At 32.3% G+C, this 25,937-nt stretch overlaps 1 protein-coding gene across 6 annotated transcripts in view; it reads right to left on the bottom strand.

The window, feature by feature from the left end:
* Positions 1-1,489: 1,489 nt before the first annotated feature.
* Positions 1,490-25,937, bottom strand: part of LOC106071425 (mucosa-associated lymphoid tissue lymphoma translocation protein 1-like) — a 45,200-nt gene continuing 20,752 nt past the window's right edge. For 5 of the 6 annotated variants that reach the window (XM_056040017.1, XM_056040027.1, XM_056040007.1 and 2 more), the window contains 9 exons: positions 21,872-22,069; positions 20,796-20,914; positions 19,569-19,831; positions 17,510-17,587; positions 16,272-16,387; positions 15,791-15,964; positions 11,331-11,494; positions 8,588-8,686; positions 1,490-4,404 (listed from right to left, as the gene is read on the bottom strand). In XM_056040017.1, the coding sequence (XP_055895992.1) occupies positions 4,225-4,404; positions 8,588-8,686; positions 11,331-11,494; positions 15,791-15,964; positions 16,272-16,387; positions 17,510-17,587; positions 19,569-19,831; positions 20,796-20,914; positions 21,872-22,069 (1,391 nt within the window). In that variant the 3' untranslated portion in view covers positions 1,490-4,224. Of the gene's footprint in view, positions 4,405-4,440; positions 4,481-8,587; positions 8,687-11,330; positions 11,495-15,790; positions 15,965-16,271; positions 16,388-17,509; positions 17,588-19,568; positions 19,832-20,795; positions 20,915-21,871; positions 22,070-25,937 lie in introns of those variants that run through there. The other variant, XM_056040036.1, reaches the window with a different exon arrangement.

The raw sequence follows: 25,937 nt of genomic DNA, 5'->3' as shown, positions 1-25,937 counted from the left end.
TATTTACTTTCTGGGTAGGGAGGGTGGGTAACTATTTTAGTGTAATGATATATCTACGAACATGCTTGACTAGTCTCGCCAGTGTGTTATTTTCTTGTCTCATGACCACTCCACGTTAAGCAAACACTATTGCATAACGCTTAATGCAGGGTAGTCTTGGAGTATTATCGACTACACACGTACAGAGTCAATAGGCCTACATGTGGTCATGTGTATGTCTAGCTGACCAGGTTGTTAAAATCAGTTGGGCACAGTCTATTTACTTTATGGTCAGAGAGGGTGTGGATTAAGATTTTTTTCTAGAGTTGGTTACCCTAATGCTTTTAGATCAATAAATAAGGCCTAGCTGTTGATTTAGACTTAGTAAATCTCAATAATAAAAAGTGTGTACTTGATGTTCCTGCAGTTAAAAAAATATTGTTTGCTGCAAATGAATTGATTAAAACCACTAAATATTGACCTAACTTACTAATCAGATTCCCACTAGAAACAGAAATTAAACACCACCATTGGCACCATGTGCTCACAAAAAATTCGGAACAACCTCATTCATAATACCGTATTGCATAGAAGCTTTTGATATCACATGACCAGAATACAGCATGTGCATTTCAACCCTGACCACATGTTAAAAAGTTTTACAAATTTTAATTAAACTTTTTAGTTAGTAACTAAAAAAAAAATTTAAACTACGATTTTAACTAAACTTTTTTTTTCTAGTGAAACAATGGCCTTAACTAATTTTTTTTAGTTAAACTAAAAGTTTCTAACTTTTTAGTTAATCTTTGCCCATCACTATTGGCGACAGTGATCAATATAAGTATTCTTAGCATGTTTAGTTGAGCTATTTATATCAAAGTTTCTCCTAATCTTTCAATATAGAGTATTCTTAGCATGTTTAGTTGAGCTATTTATATCAAAGTTTCTCCTAATCTTTCAATGAATGACTATAGACCTGTTTCACTTACTTCCATGGTGTCTAAATGTTTCTTCTGAATGATCTTTGTAATAAGTTAGACCCTTTACAATTTGCTTACCAAAAGGGTAAAGGTGTAGACGATGCCATCCTAAATATTTTAAATTGTGTCTACAAACATCTGGACTTACCGAACACTTATGTAAGATTGTTCTTTATTGATTTCTCATCAGCTTTTAACATCATACAACTTCATTTACTCATTGAAAAGATGAAAGTGTTGAATATTAGTCCATACATAATACTATGGGCTAATGAATTTTTGACCCAGAGATCTCAGACGGTTAGGGTAAACAATGTTATTTCAAATGAAGGCATAGTTAACACAGGGGCGCCCCAGGGGGCTGTGACATCGCCATTGTGGTTCATTTTGTACACCAATGATTTTCAATCTGATAGTCCTTTTTGCTCCTTCACAAAATTCGCTGATGATGCGGCTCTTCTTGCCCTGCTCTCAGAGAGCTCAGATGTAAATGAGTACGGTATTTCAAAGAAATAGAACACATTGAAAAATACTGTAAAGATAATTTTTTATTATTAAATGTAAAAAAAAACCCCAAAGAAATGATAATCGATTTTCGTAGGGAAAAGAAGGAAAATGATATTGTTTCTGTAGCTGGAGAGACTATTGAAATTGTGCAAACCTTTAAATACCTTGGTACTATCCTAGACAATAAACTAAATTTTACTTCAAATACTGATTATATCAGCAAAAAAGGGCAGCAAAGATTACGATTACTAAGAAAACTGTCCTCGTTTAATGTTAGCGAAAAGGCCTTGGCTATCTTTTATCACGCTCATATCTGCAATATTTTAAGTTTCAATATCACTGCCTGGTATGGCAATCTGAGCATTAAAAATAAAAATAAACTTCATAGAATCCTAAATGCTGCTGGTAAAATCATTGGTAAAAAACAAACCCCATTTGGGCCATTGTTTGATACAAACATCTATAAAAAAGCTAACAAGATCCTCGAAATAAAGAATCACCCTTTGTGTCGGGATTTTGTGATTTTACCATCACAAAAGAGATACAAGACACCGATAGCAAAGACAAACAGACACAAACACTCTTTTGTTCCCCTGGCAATCAAATCATTAAATAAGAACTTTGTCACATGTAAATTATGAGTGAGTCTGGTGTGAATGTACACTTGGGTTTCTTTGTAAGACAAATTTCCATATGGACAATAAAGATTATTATTATTATTATTATTAATATAAGTATTCTTAGCATGCTTAGTTGAGCTATTTATATTAAAATCTCTTCTCATCTTTTCCTTATTGAAATACTCATTTCTTTCAGTGAACTTCTATTAGCCCTTTTCTCTGTTTCTCTACATTATTCCTTGAATCATGGAAACATTCATTTCAAAAGGAAAACTAAGAGGGAGGATATTACTGGGTTTAAAATTGAGATTGAGGAATCCCTGGCAGTTATTTCAACTTCAGTTGTTATGCCTTTAAAAAGGAATCACAATATTAACCTTATAGCTATAACTCTTTCCTTAAGCAGTTTATAATGAATAAATACATAACAGCTTACTAATGAGAAAATAGGTAAATCACAGAAAACTTAGATAAAATTATCATTCCTATCTATCACATGAATAAATAAGGTTACAGAGATAGTTTGTGTGGAAACACAAAATTCAGAATCATCTGCGAAGTGGACAATTCAGGTAAAAAGGCATGAATATAGCAGAAGCTATGTACTGCAAACAATCAACTACAACAATCTTTTAACAATCTTATCTCTGCCAATACAGAAAGAAGAGCCGAGATGTGTGCATGTATAATGAAATTGTTTCCACGATTGTATTGTTAGGCCTACTGATGACATAATACACACTATCTTTTTAAAACTTTTTTAGATTAATTTCTCATTTTAGCTCTGGTGTTTATGTGTAATGTTATGACAGTGCCTTGAACCTACATTTTATTTGTTAACAGCAATCTATAAATTAAATTATTATTATGGCACAGAGATATTAATGTTATTATTATTACATTGTTAATATTCATTCAGTGTGAACCTGGCCTACCTGATATTATTGAATAATTATCTGTAACTATTACATTGATATTTACTTTTGCAGAGTGGCACTATATATTACAATAGTATAATATACCAAAGACATTCTAAATCTAAAAGCATTCTTTCTCTATTAAAACAAAAATAAACACTTTATTTAAATTTATATAAAATATTTTTATAACGTTATTTTATAAAGAACAAAACCATTTGCATTAATGTTTTAAAAATATACCCAAAAAATCTGCTCCCTTATTAATATATAATCCCTGTTGTTTTGTTTACTATTCATGAAGAAGAGTTATAAAAATGGTGTATTGCTTGCATATTTAATTTAAAAATGTTTTACTTTCAGAAAAGATAAAGTAGCAGTTGCATTAGAACATTACAAGATCTTAACTATTAACTTATCTAGATTTTTGTTATCTAAACGGCTGGCCTAACAGATTAACCACACTAAACAAAAAGCAAGCAAAACAGAAGATATGACAAAATCCACAGATACAAATATTTGAATATAAAAATATTGGGTTGTTGATAATTCATTGAAAACTCATTTTTTGAAATCAAAATGTCTCCATAGTGCCAATAAGAATGCTGAATACTGTCTTGGAAAATGTTTGTGTGCCGTACCATCTGTTTTTTTTTCCACATTTTTTTTTTCTGGATAACATTAAATATTTGTCCAAAACATGATTAAAACAATATATGTGACATTTATATGTGGTAACTAGCACTTGTTAATCAATGTAATAAAATAGTAAACATTTTAGTTAACTATATGCACAAGCCCAAAGCCCTAATTAATCCCTAATTTTCCAACTTAGACATCAAAATCTAAAAAATGTAATGGACAGTAAACAGCATCTAATGGTATCAGCAACTCTTCAATAGAGTCACACAGTTCAATGCCATCAAACTGTAATGCTCAGACAAGTACAGGCAAGTCAAAGGATGATAATATACTCAAGATCACATCACACAGACAAGTGCAATGTTCTAGCTCTGAATGTAGAGCAAATAGAAAGAAGTACCGGTACTTGAAAAACTTTTGAGCTCAATTGTAAGAAATATGAAAAGTAAGAATAGAAGATCCTATTTAACAAAATATTTAGAATAGGCAAGTATCTTATATTTAGAATATACAAGTATCTTATACTTATGTAATGAGGAGTAATATAAAAAACACTTCAACAATCAAATTACTTTCAAATTAAAGGATGGAATCATCATTTTCAGCAACTTCTTCAGCGAATCTTTGAGATAACAAATCTGGCCTTTCTTTCCATAAGTTCAATCTGGCAATCAAAGGAAGTCCTAAATCAATGGACTCTATAGTTTTTTTACAGTCTGGCACTTTACAACTGATTGTCACATTGATTTTCATAGGTTTCTAAAAAAAAAAAAGAAATCACATATAAATTCTTACCTTACCCTCACCCTTTGTATCTTCAAGATTACAGACATCACTTCAAAAAAAAAAAAAAAGAAGTTAATTATGTCCTAAGCATTTCATATGTCAATCTAGTAATGCATGTAAATCAGTGACTAAAACCCTGCTAAAATTGGTTTTCCTGGCTGATTCAGGCAACCCATTCCATGTTCTAACAGCACTAAGGAAGACGGAGCACTTGTACAGATTTGTTCTAGCATATGGCCTAAGATATGTTCCTCTATCTTTGTGTCTTGAGTTGTACTTCATTAGGTTTTGTTTTTCTATTTGTAAGTTATGATTTAGTGTTTTATGTATTGTAGCTACTTGACTTTTTATTATTCTGTCCTGTAGTGTCTCTAAATTTAGTGATTTTACTAATGGTGTTATTCTTATAAAATGTGAATATTTGTAATAAATCTCACTGCTCTATTTTGTATTTGTTCTAGTTTCTTTGTTTTCTTGAGTTGAGGGATCCTAAACAGAGAATGCATATTCTAATATTGGCCTAACTTAAGTTAAATAGCAAATTAGTTTTATGTTTTTGTTTGATTTATACAAATTTCTTTTAATAAACCCTAATGTTTTGTTTGATTTTTTAATACTTTCATCAATATAGGGATTCCATGATAACTTTTTTATTTATTATTACATCTAGATTTTTTAAGTTCTTAGTCTGTGTGACTGGTTTACCATGAATAAAATAAGTAGTGTTTGTTTTAGTTTTTTTTTGTTACTCTTAATAACTGACATTTTTCTGAGTGGAAAGACATGCTCCAATTTGATTCCCATATCTGTAATTCATCAAATTTTTTTTTTATAATTTCAGTATCTTGTGTACTTTTATTACTCTATATACTATGCAATCGTCTGCAAATAATCTGACTTTTGTTCCTGAACTAATGCAGTTTGGTAGGTAATTTATGCAAATTAGAAACAGTAGTGAGCCTAAGACTGTTCCTTGAAGTACAATACTATTATTGGTGTTGATTTGGAGCCATTTATTATTAAGTTTGTTCTCTCCCTATGAGGTTTGGGGGGCATGTTCTCTGACAAATGAACCTCGCATACCAAGAGTTGCGATGACATGGAGGCCAATACAAGAAAAGTGCAAACAGGGATGTCCTCGTATAACTTGGCGCCACACCCTTATGGAGGAACTCAGAACAGTTGACACCAGGTGGGAGGAGGCTTCAGACATTGCCAGTGACATATCTTTGTTTAGGCAGCTTGCCGCCCAATGCGCTGAACGGCGCAGGAGGACCTATGTCTAAGTAAGTCTTTCCCTATTTGGAAATCCTGAATCCATTGATGTAATGAACCATTAATGCCAATGTATTTTAATTTTTTAAGTAGGCTATGGTGGTGAACTTTGTCAAATGCTTTAGAAAAGTGTAATAAAATTGATCTATTTGCTTACTATTATCTAATTCCTTTGAAAAATCATCAATTAGTCCAATTAGTTGCGTTTCACATGACCTATATTTCCTTAAGTCATGCTGGTATGGAGTAAGGACATTATATTAATCTAAGTGATTTTTGATGTTGCTACATAGTATGTGTTCTAGTAATTTATATGTGATACTGGTAAGTGATACTGATCTGTAGTTTCCCAGATTAGAATTTTCTCCTTTTTTAAATAGGGGAGAGACATTAGCTTCTTTCCAGTCCTCTGTATCCCAGATGCCAGAATAAGTATTTTGAACACTGGTGCTAGCTTGTGGCTTAGTTCTTTGAGTAATCTAGCTGAAATACCAACAGGATCAGAAGCTTTATTTGGTTTTATGCTAGCTAGTTTTTCTTGTACATCTATATCTCCTGTTTCTGACTTGGTTTAAATTAAGCAAAATGTCTTTGTCTCCTGGGCTAAGAATGTTGATTATTAATCTCTGCACTAAAGAAAAAAAAAAACAAAGACCCAAAAGCAAGCAATACTGCAATGGGAAATGAGATGATGCTGTACATTAGGAGGAGCTCAATTTGATGAAAGATGTGTGCAATGCATATAAGGCTTGCCTTTTGAGTCCAAAGATTAATGAGGAATGCAGTATTTCCCGTGGCCATGCAGCCCCAACTGTGACCTACATATTTTGCCACAACAGAGCAAGCATAATCATTGTTCGCCAGTGGCCGATTAAGATTTTGTTTTTGCTGTCTGCGTGTCCTCGGCGGTGGATTTTCTTTTTGTTTCAAAGGCATACAATGCATACAAGTTCAAAAAAGGGTATGTTTAAGTACTTAATATAAATGCATATGTGTGCGTGTGATTTTTGCATTGAATCAAAACCTTTAGAAAGAAGTCTACTTTCATTTTTTAACTCATTAGCTACTAATGCGACCAAATGCGCCCTTCCCCCCTCAGTACTAATGCGCCCGCCACAGCACACACACAGCGTGACTTGCGTAGCTCTCGTTTTCCTGCGCGACGCGTGGTGTTATTTTGAGCTGGTTGGGTTTTTTTAAAAAGTAGAAATATAGATCGTTTCGTTAAAAAAAAACGGATGTTTTTACATCTTTCACTTCAGTTTCTATAGGTCTTCAAAGTTTGTTGATTTTTTTTTTTTTTAGATTTTCCTTAGCTGCGCAGGCCATTTTCTCAATGACCTTTCAATTTTTAGACCCATTATCGCAAATAATACACTAAATACAGCTAATAATGAACTTGATATTGATCAAGACATTGATCATTAGAATTTAGCGCTACATTTAGACTTAGATCTAGTCCGTTTCAGAGAGAGAGTAAAGTAAACATTAGATCTATCATCTAGCCTAGATCTAGACTATTAAATTCTGGATCTAGCGTCAATGAATCTTCAACTTCTTTGACTGATATTTTGAACAGTTTTTATTTACCACATGAAAACTTTTGATGAAATAGATCTAGTTGGGGGTGGTCACAACGTTGGTTTGGACAATGATTTGATTACTTTTACTTTGTTATGCTAGAAGTAATGAAATCTGAGACACATGCAGAACCACATCAGCATGATGCCATGTTCAGGCAACTAAGGGCCTCACGCGCACCCAGTGAAAGTCAGTAAATACTCAAGACATATACAGATTTTATATATAAGCATAATGTTTATTGTACAGGCCTACTAAATTCCTACTTGTAAACATTACTGGTCTTTGGGTAAATGTTAAAGGTTACCAAAAATTACAGATCTGATGGAGGGGGGTCCACCAGTCTTCAAAAAAATCAGGCACTCGAACAAATTTTTGTCTTTACCTGTTGTTTTTATTGTTTTAATCTTGTAAAACCTATTCAAATTATACATCATTTTAAAGGTCATCCATTTCTCTTTTTTTAGAAGTATTTTTTGATATTGATAGTTGTTGTTTTATGTTTTTAAAATATATTTTGTAAAGTCAGTCTATTGATGTTTTGGAGTTACCTCCCTTTGCTTAGTATTTAGAGAGATGCTGCTTAGGTATGTGCTTAGTAGCTAATGAGTTAATTCTATTGAGTTATTATATTATGGAAAACCTTGCAATAAAATTTCATAAAAGATGAAGATGATGGTAAAAGGAAAAAAAACTAAATTGGTGGAGTGTTAAGAAACTTTGACTTGTGGAAGATCTACATGCTTGACTAACCAGCCGATGTTTATTGTTTTGCCTGATCACTAAACATACAACAAACACCACTGTATAATGGGCAAGAAAAAAAAGTGTGGTCATCTTGTCATCATTGACAAGGCTTTAATGTGTACATCTATTTGACCAAGTTGTTCAAATCAGTCTGAAACACAGACAATTTACAGATTGGGCAGTGGGAGAGTGTGGATGAAAATGTTAAGTTTTTACAGTTGGTTATACTAATGCTCCCAGATCTATATATCTGTAGATCTAGACCTCAATAATAGGCCAAAATAACTAAGACAACTTATCAGTCACTGAATGTATAACTTAGTTACTGAATGTATAACATATTACTTATCAGTCACATACATAACAGACTACCAGTCATACAATTTTATATATGAAAAATAGCTGAGCGTTATGTATGACAACTTTCCTTCAGTAACCTAATTTTATAAATTTCAACTTTTACTTTTCAGTCACAAACAGATATGTCTATAACAAATTTTTGAAGGCTATGCTCCATAACTAGCTATCCTAGAGTTGCTATTGTATGACCTACCTTCAGGCGTTGGATGTTATGTATGACAACAAAATTTTTCTTCAATCTATTGTCAAGTCCTGTTGAAATAGTTCTGACTTTGGCCTTCTCAGCAACATCCTATCCAAATAGTTACAATTATTCCAATTACTAACAAAATGTTTAAAATATAATGTAAATCTATTTCTGTAAATAGAGAATTAAAATAAATAATGATAGCCAGCAGCATGATACAAAACTTGAGACCAATTTGATTATAAGTTATAGCCAGTCATTTAAAGCAACTTCTTTTCAATTAGGTCAAATCTACAAAATAAAAAAAATTAGGTGTTGAAATTTTTATAAACACAGTAGTTTGATTTTAACCTAATTGATACCGGTATTCAAAAGTTTTAAACCCATTTTTTTACATTAAACACCCTTCTATTTTTGATTTAACTTAATTATATCCTCTATAAGATAATTTTTATAACATAATATGCAACTTTTGACAAATCTATTTTTTAAATGAAAATTAGCTTGTTGACCTTATATACCCATCAAAACAATGTAAAAGAGCAGCTGTTGACCAGGAAAAGTGGAGGGATTTGGTTCAGCTAACTGTCACAACACCCCTATGACAAAAGTCAAGGGACAAATGATGAAGGTGATGATGACCCTCTTTTACATATTTACTAAATGTGTTTTGGAACAATAAAACATAAACATATCTTGCATTGAGAAAAATAAGACAGAATAACAATAATGGAATAAATATTCCAAAGAGTAGATCTACCAAAAAAACTGATGAAAGTTGTTTTTAAAAAAATAATTTTCAAAACAAAACTATTTAAAAATTTTATATTCAATGAAGTAAAACTTTTAAAAAAAAATCATTTTCTGACATAACAAACTTTCACTGACATAATACAAAAAATGATTGTTTTTTAAAACAAAAACTAATTGAACAAACAACCACTGACCCAATAAATAATTATCCATTTTTATAAGCAACCAATAACTTAACTAACAAGCATTGATTGAATAAACAGTCAATTTAATATGAACAAACATTGATCTAATAAACTAAAATTGATTGAACAAACAACTGATTTAATAAATAACCACTGATGTAACAAATAATTACAACTATTGTAAAATGTTTAAATTAACTTAACATAACATCCATTGACATAAAGAGACTAAAGATTGCTTTAGTGATTGAAATGTGGTACACACACATAGCCTCTCTTTGAATGAAAACAAAAATAATTCATACAAAACCATGAAAAGAGAAAATGCTTGTCAAGATGGGTTTTACAAGTTTATCTAGGGGTATGATAATTAACTGGGTTCCCCACCTTAACAGGCTAATATATTACTCAAAGAACAACAGCCAACCAAGATGCATAATAACCAAACTGTAAATAAGTTGAACAATAACAATATTTAATACTAAGTACAAATAATTAATATTCAGAATATGTACAAATCATGTATAAACAAGTAAATGTATTATTAATTGCACAAATGAACACACCTCGCGCATGCACACTCAGTTTCGGCCACACTGTGGCTCCAAAAACTACAACACGGAGATGCAATGCTGAAACTAATCATGGGTCAGTCACAGCTCCAAGGGCGAGCTCAAAACCACACACTCCATAGTAACCCAAGCCTAAAACCCTGAAACAAAGAATAACTTAGATCTAGCGATGTCGCTAAATCACAGAACTTTCATTAACGACACCTGTACCGAAATATATATCAACCTGATTTGACACTTATGTACTTACATACCATTAAAACAGGGAAACAATGAAAATTGTAGTGCCTAAAGAATCTAAGGCCAGAACGCCCTCTCCCTTAAAAGAATAGAGGGAATTAAGCATGATGTAAAACAAACACAATAGTCTTGACAACAGATCACACCAAAAGCAAACTAATTCGTATACCTCAAAACACGACTAGACATGTAAAGAAAACTTCATGCCAACATGACAATGGGATGCTACCATAAAAAGATCATTTAGTGACTAAAGCATCCAGTTCTCTCGATCTTATTTTCCCATTTAGTGACTGAAGCATCCAGTTCTCTTGATCTTATTTTACCATTTAGTGGCTGAAGCATCCAGTTCTCTTAATCTTATTTTACCATTTAGTGGCTGAAGCATCCAGTTCTCTTGATCTTATTTTACCATTTAGTGTTGAAGCATCCAGTTCTCTTGATCTTATTTTACCATTTAGTGACTGAAGCATCCAGTTCTCTTGATCTTATTTTACCATTTAGTGACTGAAGCATCCAGTTCTCTTGATCTTATTTTACCATTTAGTGACTGAAGCATCCAGTTCTGTTGATCTTATTTACCATTTAGTGACTGAAGCATCCAGTTTATTATTTTCTCATTCTTTATTGCATTAAGCTCACTGAGTGTAGAAATTCTTGTAGATAAGATAAGACAATTTTATTGATCCAATCCAATGGAAATTCAGTTTGACTACAATTGACAACCTCTCCTTTTATTTTTGTATCAGTCACGTCTTGGCTCAATAGACAGAAGTACTGAAGATAATCTATAACAGTTTCTGTCAAAAGAATGTAGGTTTGTCCAACTTTCTGAGGCATTGTTGAAAAAGTTCATACAAAGGATAATATGAATTAGTTGCTTCATTAGCTTTGATTTAACAATTGACTGAACCATTCATTTAATGAACATCCATAAATATAATATACAATTATTAATGTAACAACAACCCTAAACAAAATGTTTCAATGTGTACTTACAGCTGGTACACCACTAACATATGCGACACAAGACTGTGTTGGTCCAGGATCAAGAATTGATGTATAAATTTTAAGAACATTAGAAAATTCCTGCTGGAAATCAAGCTTCACTTTCACAATGAAATTGTCAAATTTTACATCAAAATAAAAGGAATCTGGTTTCCCTGTAAAAGAAAAAATTCTGTAAGACTAAACAAAATGTTAGCAGATGTTTTGAAAGAACTTAAGTTTGGTCGTATTTATTTTTTGTCTTTAAAAACTATTAGTTTTTAACTCTCAATATTCTGTCCTCTTTTGTAAGGCCTTTTTACCTCCTATGGGTGTGAAGGTATGTGGTAAGCCTCAATGCATCTCCAGTGTTTTTTCTAAATATTCTTTTTCATTACATAAATTAGACAACTGATAAACAACTCTAATGAAAATAATGAGCATCCTTTAAGAGTATTGCTGCCAACACTTTCCATGCTCACAGTATTTCTGCATCTTTTCATTACTCAGTGTAGAAAGTTAGAAACTAACCAAATGAAATTTACTAATGTGTATTACTATTTTTAAATATGATTACTTGGTGTTAAAGAATTCTGTAACTTTTTACAAATTTAAATTGCACTTAGTAATACTTAAGGGCTTACAAATGTATTTTTACTCTTAAGGCATCATGCTGTTCATTTTGTGCATTTTTTCCCTCCTTAATTATTATTTTATTAGTCGACCGGCGGCGGAGCACGCGCCGCTATTTTGCAGGGCCGGCCTTAGGCCACTGCAACCTATGCAACCGCTGTGGACCGCACACTTTCATAGAACCCGCACTTTCACAGGAGCTATAGGAAATCTCCCTAAATTTCAAAATAGATGAAAAGTCCTTAAAATATAAAGAAATATATATATAGACAAAAATTTTGGGGTGTCATTCAATATGGAAAACGCCAATCCTACACGCGATAAATAAAAACGGCATTATGCATTAGCCGTAATTGTGTAATCTGGTGAATGAAGCTTCTCGCGCCTCAAACTAATGAAGAATTACTTGAGATCAACAATTTCCGTAGATAGATTGAAACATTTGGTAATTCTTGCTATTGAGCATGATCTATGTAGGAAATTTTTATCATATACTGTATGATAGCCACTGGCTGTTCCTTTGGATACATAGCTGCATGGGGGTAAAGTAGCTTTTATGACAGAAGAAAGCCATAGTACTAGTAACATTAACAATTTAATTCATGAAATAAACCTAAGCTGGGACTGGTCATACAAAATAATGAAAATTCATTTAAAAAAATCAAAATTTCTTTCTTACTTGACCAGAAAGTAAAATGATTATATTAAACAAGTTTGGGTCCACCTTTCAGTTTTGTATATTTTCTTTTAGAATTATTCCAAACAGCACTGAATATTTCAGCTAGCCCCAAAAAATTATATCCGAAATAGAAAAATAATTGAATTTGATACTTAAATTCTATGACTAACTATTTCAACTAATCAAAACACTTACTTTGAAACATGGAGAACAACTGAAGCCACAACAAAAAAAATATACAGACCTTCATCAACAGATGCCTGAGAAATAGAACAAGATCAAGAGAACTGGATGCTTCAGCCACTAAATGGTAAAATAAGATCAAGAGAACTGGATGCTTCAGTCACTAAATGGTAAAATAAGATCAAGAGAACTGGATGCTTCAGTCACTAAATGGTAAAATAAGATCAAGAGAACTGGATGCTTCAGTCACTAAATGGTAAAATAAGATCAAGAGAACTGGATGCTTCAGTCACTAAATGGTAAAATAAGATCAAGAGAACTGGATGCTTCAGTCACTAAATGGTAAAATAAGATCAAGAGAACTGGATGCTTCAGTCACTAAATGGTAAAATAAGATCAAGAGAACTGGATGCTTCAGCCACTAAATGGTAAAATAAGATCAAGAGAACTGGATGCTTCAGTCACTAAATGGTAAAATAAGATCAAGAGAACTGGATGCTTCAGTCACTAAATGGTAAAATAAGATCAAGAGAACTGGATTATTCAGCCACTAAATGGTAAAATAAGATCAAGAGAACTGGATGCTTCAGCCACTAAATGGTAAAATAAGATCAAGAGAACTGGATGCTTCAGCCACTAAATGGTAAAATAAGATCAAGAGAACTGGATGCTTCAGTCACTAAATGGTAAAATAAGATCAAGAGAACTGGATGCTTCAGTCACTAAATGGTAAAATAAGATCAAGAGAACTGGATGCTTCAGTCACTAAATGGTAAAATAAGATCAAGAGAACTGGATGCTTTAGTCACTAAATGGTAAAATAAGATCAAGAGAACTGGATGCTTCAGTCACTAAATGGTAAAATAAGATCAAGAGAACTGGATGCTTCAGCCACTAAATGGTAAAATAAGATCAAGAGAACTAGATGCTTCAGCCACTTAATGGTAAAATAAGATCAAGAGAACTGGATGCTTCAGCCACTAAATGGTAAAATAAGATCAAGAGAACTGGATGCTTCAGCCACTAAATGGTAAAATAAGATCAAGAGAACTGGATTATTCAGCCACTAAATGGTAAAATAAGATCAAGAGAACTGGATGCTTCAGCCACTAAATGGTAAAATAAGATCAAGAGAACTGGATGCTTCAGCCACTAAATGGTAAAATAAGATCAAGAGAACTGGATGCTTCAGCCACTAAATGGTAAAATAAGATCAAGAGAACTGGATGCTTCAGCCACTAAATGGTAAAATAAGATCAAGAGAACTGGATTATTCAGCCACTAAATGGTAAAATAAGATCAAGAGAACTGGATGCTTCAGCCACTAAATGGTAAAATAAGATCAAGAGAACTGGATGCTTCAGCCACTAAATGGTAAAATAAGATCAAGAGAACTGGATGCTTCAGCCACTAAATGGTAAAATAAGATCAAGAGAACTGGATGCTTCAGCCACTAAATGGTAAAATAAGATCAAGAGAACTGGATTATTCAGCCACTAAATGGTAAAATAAGATCAAGAGAACTGGATTATTCAGCCACTAAATGGTAAAATAAGATCAAGAGAACTGGATGCTTCAGCCATTAATGGTAAAATAAGATCAATAGAACTGGATGCTTCAGTCACTAGAGGGTAAAATAAGATCAAGAGAACTGGTATGACAAAGTAGAAAACACCAAACTGTGGGAGATGAATGGACAGAAAAATATAGAAGTGCAGATCTTAGAGAGGAAGTGGAGATGGATTGGTCACACCCTTAGAAAAGATACCAGCAACAGAGCTAGGCAAGCCTTAGAGTGGAACCCCCAGGGAACAAGACGCAGAGGAAGACTAAAAAGAACATGGCGGCACAGTGTACTTGAAGAAGCAGAGAAGACCGAGAAGAGCTGGAAAACCATAAAAAAACTAGCAAGAGACCGTGGAGAGTGGAGTGTTTTTGTCGAGGCCCTATGTTCCATGAGGAACTCAAAGGAGTGATGATGATGATGAACCTATGCGACCGCAGTGGACCCCGCATTTTCATAGGACCCGCACTAATTCAAGGTGTATAAATTATTAAATTAAACCATTTTATAACTTAAAACAGATTTCCGGCGCCCTCCTGTCGATTTACCAGGAGCTCCTGGAAATCTTCCAAAATTGCAAAATATATGAAGAAGTCCATAAAATATATAGACAAAAGTTGTCATTTTGGGGTGTCACTCAATATGGAAAACACCAATCCAAAGTGCGATAAATAAAAGCGGCATTATGCATAAGGGTAATTGTGTAATCTGGTGAAAGAAGCTTCTCGCGCCTCAAACTAATGAAGAATTACTTGAGGTCAACAATTTTCAAAGATAGATTGAAACATTTGGTAATTCTTGCTATTGAGCGTGATCTATGTAGGAAACAGAATTATTATGATATACTGTATGACTTTGCTACACGCAAGGCTCTTTAAGTAATTCTGTATGTAGTAAAGAATGAATAAAATGCATAGACGAATTTATTTTCTAATACAAACTCTTAATTTTCACTTATTGTCTGCTTCCCTACCCAAACTTGGCCCCGCGAAATCCGTTTTGCATAGGGTCCCACAATGGTTAAGTCCGCCCTGCTATTTAGGGTTTGACAATCCAGCGCACAACCATCGGTATCGACTTGTGAATACCCACTTCTTCTCCCCCACTCTTGTTTTTTCGTGGGGTGACTATCTGCAGAAATAAGAGAGTGATCTTTCCTTTACTTCTTCTTCTTGTCCAAACTGTTGAGGGAAGAGGAGAATTATATATATAGATTTATAACTCTCTTTCTATATATCAAAGTGCCAAATGCAGGCATTCGATAAGCAATACACTGAACAAACTCAACACTATTCAAACTGTTTCCCAAAAGTACAAGAACTTATTTTGAGTTTATTCTTTACTGTTCAAAGATTTTCCAAATAGAATTATGAATAACATTTGAAAGAAATTTCACTCAAGACTTTGACTTACTGTGAGCTAATTCCCAAATGGTTGTCTTATCATGATAAATCTCTGTATTCCCTTTGATGTCAATAGGATCAGTGAAGGAACGTTTGGGTTCTAATAAGTTGGTTCTTACTTCTGGAATCTGCTTATATGCTTGTTTACTACCATTGTTGTTTAACATGGGGTCCTCATTGATTGCTAACAATATTGGAAACAATCAAAGTTACATTAAAAAGAAAAACTCAAAGGTGGCACAAATTAGTATCATTCTAACAATTTATACTCAAATCTTAAGTATATATAAATCCTTTTATATTTTAAAAATCTTTTAAATTTTAAACACTTTTCATGTATTTTTCTTATTCAAAATTGCACAGTCCTTAAGTAGTATAGGAAAAAAACAAGTTTATGATTAGCAAGTAAAGATACATTTTTATTTTAACAACTTTATCAAAAGTAAAACATTCAATTCCTGACAGCTAGTTCTACAAATGTAAGAACATACCTTCACGAAGTTTTCTAAAGACACTTTCAATATCTAGAGGCTGCCCTACAATATTTTTCAAATGCTTGACTAGAATTCCATAATTTTTACTTTCATAAGCAGCTAAACCATGTGACCTTAAATACAAACAAGTGCAGTTAGAATCTCTTCTAGAATTTAAACTTACAGAAAAAAACATTGGTAGGTATTAATATTTCATAGAAGAAATTTGAAATATTTTGTTTACAAGTACAAAATGTACATGATAAATTTAATGTGCACATTAAAACTTTTCCTTGAAATTTCTTAACAGTAATATTTTATTTCTTGTACTAAAATCGGTGCAGTGGCTGAATGGTAAAGCACTTGGCTTCCAAACTGGGGGTCCTGGGTTCCAATTCTGGTGAAGACTGCGATTTTTAATTTCGGGATCTTTGGGCGCCTCTGAGTCTACTTAACTCCTAATAGGTACCTGACATTAGTTGGGGAAAAGTAAAGGCGGTTGGTCGTGGTGCTGACCACATGACACCCTCGTTAACCGCAGGCCACAGAAACAGATGACCTTTACATCATCTGCCCTATAGACCACAAGGTCTGAATACGAACTTTATTTTACTAAAATCACAAGAAAATCACAAAATTATCTTGTACACTTTATTGAAATACATCTGAGGATGCCAAGTGAATTATTTTTTTATAAAAAAAAAAAACTCAAAGAGGAGAATGATCCCACCCAGAAAAGTAACAATGTCATGAAAAACAAGTAAGATACAATTTTTTTTATAGCAATTCCTCCTTCATGAAGCTGTTGACTTTTTGTAAGAGCAATTACTTCAATAACGAATGACTAGACTAGTTAGAGATATAGTTTTATTATTGATATTGTGCATTGGTAAATTGTACATATTTAATACATATGTATAATGTTACAAATTAATTCTAGCAGTCTAGCTAATGATGCTCCTTAAAATCTATTTATTTATTCAACTCTTTAATGAATGTATGTGGGAATATAGTTATAGTTATAATGTTTTTTGTTTGGTGTAATTCACAAATTGTAAGACAAATTTCTTTATGGATAATAATAATAATTATTATTATTATTAAAAATTACCAAATTTAATTTTAAGATGATTATAGTGTCTATTCACCCACACAAATTTTGCAAGCTGATAAGCGGAATAGTAATAAGACAGCTAAACATTACTTACACAACCACGAAACAGAGGCAACAAATTTGTAAAACATTAAATACGTACGTGCCATAACAAACTATAGCATTGCCCTTTTCATATGTTTGTTGACTTAATGGCACTTCTGGTGGTTGCCCGATATAACTATAAGAAAAAATTTTTTAATGATATACAAGCAGTTAAAAAAAGTATAATGTATTAATACAAATTTTGACAGAAACAGATGACCTTTACACAGAGATGCCTACATGCCAAAATGGAAATGTGTATTCCCAGACCTGGAAATGCGTATTTTCCTAAATATCAAGAAATATACCCAGGAAAGACTAAAATTAAATCATTCAAGCACATAACATACATGAAAGACAGCTATCCTAAAGTTAACACAGCATAAAATTATATAAGACATTTTGTACATAAGTATAAATATTTACACTTTAAGTCTTTGTCTTAGACTTTTCTAGACTATGTTAGAATGATAACGTTCTTGTCACTTGGCAATGATCTTATGATCATAATGCCTCTTGTGTACTTCACATTCCATAATAGCGGCAACAGAACATTTAGCTGGATCAGTGACATATAGTTTTATAAAAGTAATTTTGTTTATAGGCAATTTCTTTACAAGGTATCCAGCCACTGGAAATATTTTATATCACACTTCCAGACCTTTTTTGCTGTTAGCAATGAAAGCTTTGGCATCCTCTACAATCACTAATAACAAACATTTTAAATTTTTGATTTTTAGGCAGATAATCCTAATTAGTCATTGAACTTGTTTCTAATATAAAAAAGCTGTGCTATTGAGTCTGCCTTACATGCCCCTGATTTCATTCTTTGAACTTAGGCCTTCATAAGTAATGAAACCTAGTTGGTCGCTAATGACTATAACAGTAGCTACCACTGGTACCACAGAGTCAGAAGATACATTCTGATTCTGCAAGTTATGGTCATGGAGCATCAGTTTGATTCCCTTTATCATGCTAAAAGAGAGATTAAACGCACCCAATGTTTCTTCTATGAAAACCTCTGCCCTTCTCACTTTCATCTTAAAAAAAAAAAATCAAATCCAAATCTAGAATAGATCTAGATCTGTAAGCAGCTTCATTAACAGTTGATTGTTTTTTAATGTGCATATTTTAGATTCCATAATTGATACGAAATTGCTTCTTTTGGGTAGATTTAATTTTAAATCTAGATCTAGTTACAGATATCTAGAGCCTTGAGTTTTTGAGGTACCTCTTCTACTAGAGTGGAATCTAGAGTGACTAGAGTTAGAATGTAGACTAGAATTAGATTTAGATCTATAGTTTATAGAAAAATCTAGATCTATATTTAGATTATCATTACACAATTAGATCTAGATCTCAATTCTAAATCTATATTTACGTACATTCTATTCTATTATAGGTGCTTGACATATCTCTGGTTCTAGATCCAGTCTAGATGAAATAGAACTAATCAATCAATTAATTCCCAATTAGTTTGAAGACTTCATATAAGCTGACACATTGAAAGGAACTCAACTTTATTTAGATCAGTAAGATCTAATCTAGACCTAGTAAATATTTAAATCTTAAATGTTTAAATCTTTGCGAAAAAAAAGCGATACTAGATCTAGAATATCTATCTCGTGGTAGATCTAAATCTAATAGGAATAGTAAATCTCCAGGCATTGACGCACTGATCTATATATGATTAGCAAGAACTACTTGTTTTTTTATAATTTTTTTTTTTTCTGCTTTAGAGGGGGAAATGCATATTTTCAGATGATAAACCGTACTCGCATATTTTCGAGTCTATTTGCATACAAAATACGCAAGATGCATAGGGGCCTACTTGTAGGCAACTCTGCCTTACATCATCTGCCCTATAGACCACAAGGTCTGAAGGGGAACTTTACTTACTTTTTTTACTGACTTATTAATGATAGTGTACACTCTATAAATTGTTTTATTAAATATTTTAATATAAATGCAAATTTTTTTTTTGCCCTTATTGCATTGCAATGAAATAGAATATCATCTCTTCAGTATAACTAAAAAGATAAATATTCACTACGAGACTAGGCACTTCTAACAAAAATTGTATAAAAGCACTAATTCTACTGAAAACAAATTCTTACGGTTTTCTACAAATATCTAAAATCATACAGCAGATCTGTGGATCTCTTTTTAACAAACAATCAAAGATTGAGTTAGCAGCAACACATTCGGGATGTTGATACATGAATGGAGCATCCACTGGAACAAGGAAACACTGATTGGAAACTTCATATCCATGTCCACAAAAATAGAAGACACAGTAAACTCCTTTCCAAACCAACTTGCTGAATTCATCAACAGCTGCCAACAATTCTGATTTTGTTAAATTTAATAAAGATACAACCTGAGAATAATAAAATATATATGTTATAGAGATATCACAGATACATAGATGCAGTGTAGAGATAAAATTATAGTATATCACATTTAATACATAGAAGAAGCATAGAGATCTCACTGTGGTTTCTATGTCTTGAGAGATGATCTATTGTAAGTGTAGAGATAAAGTTATAGAATATTTATGGCCTCCTTCAGTGGTAAAGGGACTATGGATCATCTCATGGAAAGGGATAAATACCACATTTAATACACAGAAAAAGTGTAGAGATAAAGTTATAGAATATATATAAAAATGACATTAAAGACATAAACATGCATAGAAGAAATGTATAGATAAAGAATATATATTCTTAGTAGTTACATGAAGTCAAGATTAACTTAAAGAATACATAGATGTACTGTACTTAAAATGATGAAAAAAGCACAAATAAAAAATGCTTTTAAAAAAAGGGCAGCTACACACAAAAAATGCCCTAAGCAAGAGCGTCTTTACAAATTAAGAACTAGTTCCTCAAAAATCCATGACAATTTAAAAAATAATACAAAGGCACTAATTCCCAACATTTTTCTGTACTGACCACAGTAAATATGGCTAAAAAGAATGTTGACCACTAGTCCTCTCCCCTTTTAATTCAGAACTTTTGAGTGAGGAGGTGGATTAGTTCATTCACTTCTCCTCTTGGCTGATGGTGGACCAAAGCTTGACATACCGGTACTTAAAAGTATCAGTTTAAAATTCGGTTGCAAAATTTCCACCAGTAAAAATTGATATGCATTTGCACACCATGTTAACAGGTTGCAATAACCCAAGTAGCATTCTACCTTATTCAATTATTAATTTAAAGAATAGTGAAAGCATTATAGAAAACATACATACCGGTATTGAAAAATGTTCGTTTTTATTATGGAAAATAGAAACATAATTATAACATTCAACATGAACCTCTTTTGTATAGAATTACACAAACCTTAAAATTCATTGACTGAAAAATGCTTGACAGTGTTTGAACATCATAACCTGGAGCAGACAACAGACGATCACTTCGGTAATCATAGCAACCAATTAAAAGAGCAACTTTATCAGTAGCTGAAAAAAAAAGGTTAGTTTGAAAACAAAAAACAATAACTGGAGTTATTGATAAGTTTAAACTATTATAGGATTATTTATACCTTTACAGATCTAGTTCAACAAACTGACAAAGGTCTAACTATAACATAAGTGGAGAAGGAAATGACAATGACTTTGAAAATATGATAACATAGGGAATTTGTGTTACTCTTCAACACCACTGCAAGACTAACATCTAAAAAAATACAAGTGACCTCAAATTAAACAATATCAAACCATTATCAACTTTGAGGTCATCAGTGGATTTCTTTTATTCTATTGTAAGTGAATCAAATTCTGCTATTGAATAATAGGTTTTTAAAATGGTTTATACATATGTGAATAAAATAAGCTTACTTAATTTCCAAAACAAATGGGTAAACAATGGCTTTATTAAAATATCTAATGTGACAGATAAGCAGTACAAAAACAAAGACAACTTTTCTATACAAGGGCACTAAAACTCTATTTTGTATGTACCCAGAACAACAACAACTTAAAATGTGAATACAAATAATTTATTTCCCTGTCAATGGCTTCAGAGAAAGTGGTTTTAAAATAATCTTTTCTTAATCATAAATTAAAAACAAATGTTTTCATGAACAGACATTGTGAAGCTTTCCTCTGCCAGTCTGTTGGAACAACTGTTCTGTCTGGGAGAGATCCAAAGGCAATGTAAATAATACCAATAGCTCACTATCACACACACTCTCAGGAGTCAAGGTGAGGCCTAGTGCTGAGCACACCATGAAAAGTCTTTCATTTTCTTTCTCTGTACTACAGCAGCTCTGTAGGTGTCTGCCAAGGAACTTTAAAACTATGTAAATGTTGAACTCAGATCCAACTGACTGTTTGGAGGATAACTAAAAGTTTTTTGGCTGTTTTAATTTACAAGTAAAAAAATATTATAAAAAAAAAAAAAATAACAATAAATACCATTGTAAGTAAATTTGTTTGATTGAACACTAGGGTTTGGTTTAGGTTGAACCTTCAGAGCAGCAGCTTGTGTAAATACATATTCATAGGGATAATTAATACATGGATGTAACAGTGAGATTTGACAAAAGTAATTTCCTTCCCATTGCAAGGAATCCATTTCATTAGTTTTGATTCGTAATTCCTCTGTACTAGAGCCTGCAAAGATAAAGAGTTCATAATACTAGAACTTTAGAAATGCTGTTGTATTACATGAAGAGATATTGTTCTTTTAATATTATGATTAAACTACTACAATGGAGATACAAATCAGACTTTCACTAGCTTGTAATTTATAAAGACAGCATATTCATTTTAATTTTAAAATTTACTGAATACGGGTCTACAGCAAATTAAGCAAAAATTAAATAAATAAAATAAAATTATATAAAATCCATCACTAAATGACTAACTCATCAAGAAAAACCTATTTGGTTTAAATTTATCTGACAAATTCCCTATAATGATAATGCCCTATTAGAAACAATGGTTCATTTTTATTTTTCTAATACATTAAAAAGGTAATGACATGACACAATGAGATGTGATGGTTTAAAAAGTTGTCCCTGTTTTACTGGAGGGAAACACTATTTTATGTTCAAGTGTTAGAACATACAGGCTCTAGAGGTGGAAGAATTATTCCATCAAGAAGTTTTTCATCTGAACAGGTTAATTAAAGAATGTAAGGCAAGTGGTGATGAAAGATATTATATACTTAAATAGAAAATGATTTTATTTGTCAAGAGGATCTTGTTACTCCATCGACTGTTCCAGACAAAGCAGAGGTATGACAAAAATGTTTATTCTGAACAGCCAAAACTGATGTATAAAAACAAAGGAAACTAACAGCAGGTGAAGGAGCAATAAAAAACACTCTTATAGCAGAAGAAATTACCTTACCTAACTCAAAAAATATAGAATCAACATTTTGTAAAATTAATACCACCTCAACATCCCTAATAATAGGCAGCATTTACAGACCTCCAAATTCTAGTTTAGAATACATGCAGGAACTATGTAATCAGATTACTACACTTAAAGAGACAAATAAAGCAGTTTTTTGGATTATGGGTGATTTCAACCTACCTGATATAAATTGGAAAACACTAACCATAGATAAACACCAAAACCTTAAGGACATAAATGAGCTTTTCATAGAAACTTTACACAACCTAAGTTTAGATCAAATCATTAAAAAGCCAACTAGATTAAACAACACATTAGATCTCTTCTTAACCAACAGACCTGGATTAGTAGTTGATTATGATATTATCCCTGGTCTATCAGACCATGAGATCATAAAAATACACAGTCAGATAAAAGCAGTAGCCAATACAAAACCCAAAAGAAAAATCTTACTCTGGAATAAATGTAACCTAACACAACTACACCAAGCTGCATTAAACTTTCAACAAACATTCTTATTAGAAAAAGACATTAACCAACCAGCTGATGACCTCTGGAATTTCATTAAAAACCATCTTAAAAGCATTATAGAAAATCATATACCAACTAAATACACATCAAACAAAATAAATAAATGCTGGTTTAATAATAAACTAAAGAAGCTTTGTAAACAGAAGGAAAACCTATATAGAAAATTTAAAGAAACTAATGCAGAAAGAGTTTACAAAAAGTATATAAAAATTAAACACTTAACCCAAAAAGTAAGCAGACAGCTGCAGAGTGAATACATAAACAATGTAATATCTAAAGATAACAACAAAAACCTATGGTCATACATTAAGTCTAAGAAAATGGAAACAACAGGCGTAGCGCCATTAAAAGATGAACATAACATAATACATAATGATAATGAAACTAAAGCAAACATCCTAAACAAATACTTTGCATCAGCATTCTCAGCCCCAGGAGACAAAGACATATTACTGAATTTGAACCAAGTAGACAACATAGAAGATATAGTAGTACAAGAAAATGGAATTCAAAAACTATTAGCCAACACCAAACCAAATAAAGCTTCTGGACCTGATGGTATTCCAGCTAGATTACTCAAAGAACTAAGTAATGAGTTAGCCCCAGTGTTCAAAATACTCTTTCAGGCTTCACTTAACCAGGGCAGAGTACCAAAGGACTGGAAAGAAGCTAATGTCACCCCCCTATTAAAAAAAGGAGAAAAATCTGACCCAGGAAACTACAGACCAGTATCACTTACCAGCATCACATGTAAAATCCTAGAACACATAATATGTAGCAACATCATAAACCACTTAGACAAACAAAATGTCCTCACACCATACCAACATGGCTTTAGGAAATATAGATCATGTGAAACACAACTAATAGGACTAATTGATGATTTTTCAAAAGGTTTAGATAATAGTGAACAAATAGATGCTATCTTACTAGATTTTTCTAAGGCTTTTGACAAAGTTCACCACCATAGTTTGCTTAAAAAATTAAAATATTTCGGCATTAATGGTCCACTGCATCAGTGGATTAAAGACTTTCTGATAGGGAGAGAACAAACTGTAATAATAAATGGCTCTAAATCAACACCGATAACAGTAAACTCAGGTGTACCTCAAGGAACAGTCTTGGGTCCACTACTATTTTTAATTTACATAAATGATTTACCAAATTGCATTAGTTCAGGAACAAAAGTCAGATTATTTGCAGACGATTGCATAATATATAGAACAATAAAAACAACACAAGACACAGATATTTTACAAAGAGAATTAGATGAATTACAGAAATGGGAATCAAATTGGAGCATGTCTTTCCACCCAGAAAAATGTCAGTTGTTAAGAGTAACAAAAAAACTAAAACAAATTAATTCCACTTATCTTATTCATGGCAAACCAGTAACACAGACTAAAAACGCAAAATACCTAGGTGTTATAATAAATGAAAAACTGTCATGGAATCCACATATTGATGAAACTACAAAAAAATCAAACAAAGCATTAGGATTTATTAAAAGAAATTTCTATAAATCAAATAAGAACATAAAACTAAAATGTTATTTAACTTTGGTTAGGCCAATAATAGAATATGCATCCTCCGTCTGGGACCCCTCAACTCAAGAAAACATTAAGAAACTAGAACAGACACAAAATAGAGCAGTGCGATTCATAACAAACGAATATTCACATTTGACTAGAATAACACCTTTAGTAAAATCACTAAATTTAGAAAGCCTTCAGGACAGAAGGCTCAAAAGTAAAGTAGCAATCATACATAAAACACTGAACCATAATCTTCAAATACAAAAACAAAATTTAATAAAATACTCTGAAAGACACAAAGATAAAGGCACATTCCTCGTCCCATATGCTAGGACAAATTTGTACAAATACTCCTTCTTCCCTAGTGCTATTAGAGCATGGAATGGGTTGCCTGAGCTAGCCAGGAAAACCAGTGACTTGGCAGAATTTAAGTCATTGGTTAATATGCATGACTAAATGCATGACGCGTAGGACGTAATCATCTTCTTTTTTGAAGTAACGTCTGTATTATATAAGATAAGATAAGATAAGATGTTTCAATGAAAGAAACAAGATGATGTGTACAAATATTGGAAAAGGAAAAGTGGAAGAATTTGAAGATGCATTACACATTTAGAGTTGGAAATAAAACACATGGAATGGGAGATAAATTCTCTATGCAGATGTAGCTTGAAAGAATTATGAAAGTTATTGTGTGGAAGAATGAAAAGGGCTACTGATTAAATTTAATAACTAACAACTGGCTGCTAATGAGATGAGAGTGTAGAATTATATGTGTGTGTGTGTGTCCCACTGTTCACAGAATAAGGCTTAGGACTTAACAAATACTCATAAAGAGCTTGAACTCATGGACAAAGGAGTGGGAGGGTCAAATGTTTATATATATATGCGTGTGAGATCATTCATTATGGAATATCTATCAATTCTACATTGACCACAATATAATTCAAAATGAAAACAAAATAAATAAGTTAATCAGTGTTGTGACATGGTTACTACACGGCATGTGTGGCCTACCATGACACACGGTCAAATAAGCCCAACATATAGGCCTA

Source organism: Biomphalaria glabrata, chromosome 1, assembly GCF_947242115.1.
Source record: "Biomphalaria glabrata chromosome 1, xgBioGlab47.1, whole genome shotgun sequence".
NCBI classification, from domain to species: Eukaryota; Metazoa; Mollusca; class Gastropoda; family Planorbidae; genus Biomphalaria; species Biomphalaria glabrata.
The sequence above is the reverse complement of the archived record's forward strand: the minus strand, read 5'-3'. Positions and strand labels throughout refer to the sequence as shown.